This window comes from Callospermophilus lateralis, chromosome 5, assembly GCF_048772815.1.
Source record: "Callospermophilus lateralis isolate mCalLat2 chromosome 5, mCalLat2.hap1, whole genome shotgun sequence".
Classification (NCBI taxonomy): domain Eukaryota; kingdom Metazoa; phylum Chordata; class Mammalia; order Rodentia; family Sciuridae; genus Callospermophilus; species Callospermophilus lateralis.
This window is the reverse complement of record NC_135309.1, coordinates 13,276,456-13,283,610: the sequence shown is the minus strand read 5'-3', so window position 1 is coordinate 13,283,610 and position 7,155 is coordinate 13,276,456. Positions and strand designations below refer to the sequence as shown.

Genomic DNA, 7,155 nt, shown 5'->3' with positions numbered 1-7,155 from the left:
AGCCCAACTGAAAGTTGAACACTTTTGTACACTTCGGTAGCTGAGGGCTAAACGAATTTCAGATTTGCTTCCAAAATATATAGCCCGCACCTTGCCACATGCATTTAGAAGGCACAGAACTTAATCTGGATTTACCTGTATTGTATTTGAGATGCATATCAAGCCAACCATCATCAGGTATGACTCAAGGGGAAAATGCATACATCTCAAGATAGCTTTCATAGTTTTTTTTTTTTTTAACTTTCTGTGAGCTTTCAGTTTGTAAACATAAAAAAAAAATGCCTGTTTTTTTTTTTTTTTTGTGATGGGAGATCGATCCAGAGATTTTCATAACACAGTATTTAGAACTTGTTTACTTTCTAACTTTTTCAGGACCAAACAGAATTAACTGGTCAGTGAAAACTGTTTATCCTAAAGATTCAGATAATGCTTTTTTCGGGTTAACCCAGATCAGCGCAGTTTGGCTCCAGGGGAAGGTCTGCGATGAGGGAAACGAAGGAAACATTGCATCTGAGAGGTACTGAGGAAAGAGTTTACGGATCTTTAGCTCTGGAGGTCAAGCTTCTAAGACTCTTGAGCTGGGAGATAGCCTCCAAGCCTTGATCATTTAAATAATTTTAAAACACTTCGCTTCCTTCCGACGCTCTAGGAACTGTTTAGGAAGAATCTGCTGTGTGAGAGGTCCTGAGCCGGCCACCTCCTATTTACCTCGACACTCTCAGGAAAATCGTTCAGCTTAGGAAAGAGTAACTGCACCCCGTGAAGACTGTTTAGAATCGATATTTTCCGCCCCGCGGCCTTCAGAACAGCCGGGAGATGCGAGGCCTCTTCCTCTGTCAAAACTCACACTCCTCTTCCCGGCTCTGAGACCGCCACCACTGAGGCTCTGGGAGGCAGTCACTGAGGGTGTACTTTGGGATGGGTAGGGACACTTATGCTTTAAAAAAAAAAAAAATATATATATATATATATATATATATATATATATATATATATATATATGTCAGATGCAACGAATAGAAATGTGCTTCCCCAAAATGCACCCAGGCCTGGAGTGTGCAAAGTGGAACCTGGTATCTCTGAGATTTGCCGGGGGGAGGGAAGACACTAAATATTATCGGTGGCTTTTCCTCCCTCCTCTCCACCCTCCAAGGCAAACACCAGCACCTAAACACACACTACAAACACAGATTCAAATAAACTCACGAACACACGTTTGCACTCAGTCTTGAGAAAAAAGATCGGACCCGGATCTCTCCCAGAGAGGAAATTCAGGGGCCAAGAAAACACGAACTTACACTTCCTAAAAGTACCCTGATTTTGTGTAAGTGGAAAAGATAAATACTATTGGTTTAAATTCTCCATTATGAATGATTTAGGAGAGAGCGATTTCTGACCCTCCTTCGGGGTCCCTCCGACCCTTTTTTCTAGAGGAACGAGTTATAATAATAGTTATAATTATAGCTAATGACGAGATCCTTCTAAGCGCTATAGCTGTATTATTTTCTTTAGCAGGGATATGGCCTCATGCGTTTCTGGATTGACTGCCAGAGTTGTAAAGTTGGACCCGTTTTGACGCATAGTGGGAACTTCATAAATGTCAGTTGCGGATTTTAGGAGTGTTCAGCTGTGTGGGGGTCGGGGGGAGTGGGATGTGCATTGAAGAGGGGTCAAAAGAGAGAAGAAATAGGGACTGGGCGAACTTCCTCTTTAAATAATCGGCCTTAATTACGTCTTGGGCTTTTCAGATTTGGCGTGATTATAACCCTTAAGGGATAGCCTAATAACAACTCTGCTGACTGCTCCTGTAATTAACTCCTAATTTATTTCAAACAGGAAAAAAAAAAAAAAAAGGACCCAGCCTCTTCGGGAAGAGCCAATCGGAGGCGAGCGCCCGTGGCGTCAGCGGCAGGGCGGGCGCGGATTGGCTGAGCCGCGTCTCCCACTTCCCCTTGGAGCCCAGCTCGGCTCCCAGCGCCCCTCCCGTCTCCCCCGCAAAAAGTTTGAGTCGCTGCGGCGGGGCTGCCAGCGGAGTTGCGCGCCGGGATCTACGTAGGGCAGGGAAGTCATGGCTTCTCCGTCCAAAGGCAACGACTTGTTCTCGTCCGATGAGGAGGGCCCGGCCATGGTGGCCGGGCCCGGCCCGGGGCCTGGGGGCGCCGAGGGGGGCGCAGAGGAGCGTCGCGTCAAGGTCTCCAGCCTGCCCTTCAGCGTGGAGGCGCTCATGTCGGACAAGAAGCCGCCCAAGGAGGCGTCCCCGCTGCCGGCCGAAAGCGCCTCGGCGGGGGCCACCCTGCGGCCGCTGCTGCTGCCAGGTCATGGCTCCCGGGAAGCGCACAGTCCCGGGCCTTTGGTCAAGCCTTTCGAGACCGCCTCAGTCAAGTCGGAAAATTCGGAAGACGGAGCGTCGTGGATGCAGGAACCCGGCAGATACTCGCCGCCACCAAGTGAGTGCGCGCCGGGGTTGGAACTAGGGGAAGGCGGGTGCGTGGGATGCTGGAAGGGACTGAGGACAGGAATTTCGGGCCAAGGGCGAGGAGACCCCTCTGCATGCATTTTGCGTCCAGAAAGCAAGCCCAGAAATCCCCCCCCCTCCCCGTCCTTGCACAGGGGAGTTCAGCATGCCAACCGCATCCTAGACACTTGGTAATCTCGAGCTGTGCGTGTCTGGGCTCTCCTCCCTGTACATTGTTCCACATGAGAGCAGACTGGCTCATCTTTGGAGAGTGAACCCCAACTGGGTTTGCGAGGTCACCTTGTCGTCGGGTTTTGCAGCCCCCGCGTCCCGGCCAGCCCACTTAGCATATCTTTGTCCCACTATCCCCAGTCTCTCTGCCTGGGGAGTGAGGGGGTTCCACGTTGAATCAACACTTTGGTATGTGTCAGACAGAGTTGTCTTATCTCCTTTCAAAACGTACAGTCCTGTGAGGTGCGCCCCCATTTTAAAATGAGTCAACTGGAGTCTAAGCAGATATTGAGTGAAAATCGTCTTTCGTGAGACTTGTGGGTATCCAAGCCACAACCCAGGAAAGGATGATGGAGACACTGATGGGGAAAGGAAAGGTGTCCCTGTAGTCACCGAAGTCAGAGTCTCCTTGTGGAAGTTCTGAACTTCGATGGGAACGGGCTGGGGCCAAGAAACTGGAGGGCTTCCCTGGGCTCACAGTAGTAATTAACAGCATTCCAGCAGAGCTTGTGAGTAGATCAAAGATGCTGCTTACCTCACCCTATCCGGATCCTACCTAGAACCCCAAAGTGTAGGCAGAAGCTAGCAGCCTGTGGCTACCCCCTTTTCCAAATGTGCACATGGAAGTTTTAAGAGATCCTTCTCGTCCCAGATCACGAACAACCTCCGTATTGAGCATGGGGATCTGGTATCCAAACCCTGCTCCTCTATTTGGTACCTAGGTTACCTTTAATCCCTCTCCCCAAAGACCAGGTCCAGGTCTGCTCCTACCTACACTTCCAGAGAGGCTGGAATACTTTCTCTTCCAGACTTAGTGTGTTTGGGGGCTGTGGAGTCTCTGCAATTTAAAGTCATTCTCTTCAGATTCTTTTAGTTCTCTCACTTGGCTTTAGGATTTCTCTATTTCCTCTCACCACACCTCTACCCTACCTTCTGGAAAGGCGATAGAGAGTGGGGTCTGTGGAGGGACCTTCTCCATTTCCATGGTTCAGCCGTCCAGACTGGAGACGCACAGTATTTTCTGAACAAGACTAGGCTGTAATAATGTTTCCTGGCGTCAGTGACTGTCCCCTCTGGCAGTCTCTCTCCACTCTGTTGAAATTCTGAAAGACTCAAAGGGCATGGAGATTAAGGACCCAAAGAATTTAAACTGCAGTTGCACAGCAATTTTTGCTGTAGTATCTTATCTGATCTCCTTTGTAAGGCTGCGGTGGGCCTCTTGTTAACAGATGAGATCGTTTCAACAAAGTTCAGAAGATCGGCAATTGGGGCCTGACTGAAAAAGCCTGGGGACACTTAGTGATCACCTACTGAGTGGCAGGTGGGGCTTGGGCACTCTACCTTTTGACACTCCAAAAGACCCCGAGGATGATATTATTTGCCTATTTTATTGACAGTGAAACCGAGGCTCAAAAACACTCAGAGACTTAATGTGCTTAACAAATTTTGAGTAACTGTATTCCTAGGCCTGGGGCAAGGCCTGCAGCATCTTAGAGATTCTGGCCTTAATTGGAATGCTACTCAGATGTCAGAAATCTCAGCATCCTTGCCCCTTGAGGGCTTGGGAGGGCAGTTCCCCACTTGCCCCAAGGCGCTGTTTCCTGGCCCCCACAAGACGACCTGTAGTCCAGAGAATGATCTTTCCACAGGAAGAGCTGGAGGGTCTCAGAAAAGATTTCAAATTTAAACCCATGCCTGGTTGGACCAGGGTGGGCCAGGGAGCGCCTGGAGCAGAAGGGAGCTGCCCGCCGGGCCTGGTTTTGTTATTTGAGGGAAGTAGGATAAATACTGTTTTGCCTGGTATAATCGTATCTTTCCTCTGGCTGGTTTAAAATGGGGCAGGAGAAGGGGGGAGTGATGCTTGGAGAGGGAGCCTCAGAACCTTATGGTTTTGATACACATGTGCCATCCCCATTACCGGATTTCACAATTAAATACAGCCCACACAGCAGCTGGAGTGACCCCTCCCAGGCATTCTGATGGCTCAAAACCCCTGTGTTCAGCCCAGAGCAACTGGGTGCACTGAATTTGTCCTCTGAACCACTCAGACACTGGGTCCTCCTGAGAGCTTAGCTAAGTTTGGGTAGGGAATTTTGTCTTGTCTCCTGAGAGTCTTGACAGAAGTGTATTTAATGTGTAAATTCAGAAGGCTCTGCACCTCATTCTCTGGCTTATTCAGGGATTAGCATATATAAACGTCTATAGACTTTTATGAATATTTCATCCTTCTCCTGGATGTCTGTTCTTTGGTTATAGAACTTACTACTTCCCCCCCACACACACACACACACCATCACCAGTAAACTGATGGTTAATCCTGTGACACTAGGACAGATCCATCTCTTGTTGAAAATGGAGGCCGGGTTGGGACTTGTGCTGTGTCACTCTCAAGTATGAAGTGTCAACTCTTTCATGGGCCACCAAAGTAACTAAACTAGAAATGCGACATTCTCCCTGGAGTACACTGGAGTTGCTACTGTGGCTACATTTAGAAAATTAGCATAGCTCATAAAAGCCAAGTGCAGAAAATTAATTGTTTAGCATTCTGTTCCTTAAGCTGTGTTCTCCTCCCCCTGCCCTTGAGGAAAATAAGCCTCAAGTTAGTAGGTGTCCTGGCATCCTAGGAAGTGCCAGCCTGAGACTTCCTATAATTGAATCCAGTTTAAGAGTCGAGTCTGGATGCTGTTGCCATACCTTTATTTTGCTTGTTATTCTCCACTTTTAAACTCGGGTGACAAACTAATCATTTACACATTTCCCTTAAACCATGGAACGGGTAGGGATGACTAAGATGTCATCATGTGCTCTCAATTCGGAGGCAGTGTGATTTCCCCAGACATGTACATTTATGGGTGAGCTAATTTTCTCCTCTGTCTTAGTAAAGTTTATATTACTGAAGCACCCAGCCAAGAAACTTATCCCACTTCCAGATCTGTAAAATGATGTTCATGTTCGGGTTTTATAATCTGAAGACTGGATGGAATGACAGCCTGTGGTTGCTTATGGCATGAGGCTGCCCCCACATCCACAGATCCTATTAATTGACCACAGACCTTATCTGCGTGATTATCCTCCGGAATATGCTGATGCAGTCCAATGTTCCTGGGTCAGAGGGGACCAGGGAAGGGCTAACCCAGTGTCTGGGGCCCCTTTCAAGTATTTACTATTCATGGGAGTTTAGGATAAACATAAACTCAGCCTCCCATCCATTTTAAAGACAGAGAAATTAAACTCAGAAAATTTTATTTCTCAGAAGTCAGCTCCCATGACTTAGGAGAGCGCTCTGTTTCTGTGAGTTCTATTTCCATTAGCCTCAGTGCTATTTGTTTTCCAAGCAGGAAGTTCCACAACATCATTCAATTCCCCAACTGATTTTTTAAAATAATGTTAAAGGGGCTGGAGATATAGCTCAATTGGTAGAGTGCTTGCCTCCCATTCACAAGGCCCTGGGTTCAATCCCCAGCACCAAAATAATAATAATAATAATAATAATAATAATAATAATAATAATAAAGCAACTTATCAACTTGAAATTCTGTCCTTCTCTATCTGTCCCTCCCCTCCCCTCGGGGGAAAAAAAAACCCACATGGTTTTGACAGAAGTACCTTTTTTTGAAAGCTCAAACAGTGGGTGTGTGGGAGAGACAGGGCGAGCACAGGGTTTTCTGTTAGGCCTGCTGGCAGACTTGGAGAGAGGACGCTTTTGCTAATCCAGTACCCTCTCTATCCTCTAGGACACATGAGCCCCACCACCTGCACCCTAAGGAAACACAAGACCAATCGGAAGCCTCGCACGCCCTTCACCACGTCCCAGCTCCTGGCGCTGGAGCGCAAATTCCGCCAGAAACAGTACCTCTCCATCGCGGAGCGCGCGGAGTTCTCTAGCTCTCTGAACCTCACAGAGACCCAGGTCAAAATCTGGTTCCAGAACCGAAGGGCCAAGGCCAAAAGGCTGCAGGAGGCAGAACTGGAAAAGCTGAAGATGGCAGCTAAACCTATGCTGCCCTCCGGCTTCAGTCTTCCTTTTCCCATCAACTCGCCCCTGCAAGCAGCGTCCCTGTACGGAGCCTCCTACCCTTTCCATAGACCTGTGCTTCCCATCCCGCCCGTCGGACTCTATGCCACGCCAGTGGGATATGGCATGTACCATCTATCCTAAGGCCTTAAGACCGGATCCAGAGACTCCAGGACGGATATTCGTTTAAAAGGGTTCCCCTCTCTCAAAGAAGGCGACCAACCCAGTCCTCCTGCAGTGGAAATTTCCCGCACCATCTGAAGAAGCCGCTGGGCCCACAGGGCCCCAAGTCATAGTTTGAATTTCTTCTTTAGGTGGGAGGCACCAACGTCCTGTTTACACGGTGTCATATCCTAAATGCCCCCTTCTCCTTTCACAAAAATTGGCTCTGGCAGTTTCTATGTATAAATATATATATATATAATAAAATATAAGACATTTTTATACAGCAAAC

The 7,155-nt window shown here is 48.0% G+C and overlaps 1 protein-coding gene across 1 annotated transcript; it reads left to right on the top strand.

The window, feature by feature from the left end:
- Positions 1-2,068: 2,068 nt before the first annotated feature.
- Msx2 (msh homeobox 2) lies at positions 2,069-6,845 on the top strand. Its single transcript, XM_076855665.2, has 2 exons — positions 2,069-2,447; positions 6,421-6,845. The coding sequence occupies exons 1-2, from the start codon at positions 2,069-2,071 to the stop codon at positions 6,843-6,845; spliced, it is 804 nt and encodes a 267-aa protein (XP_076711780.2).
- The last annotated feature ends 310 nt before the right edge of the window (positions 6,846-7,155 follow it).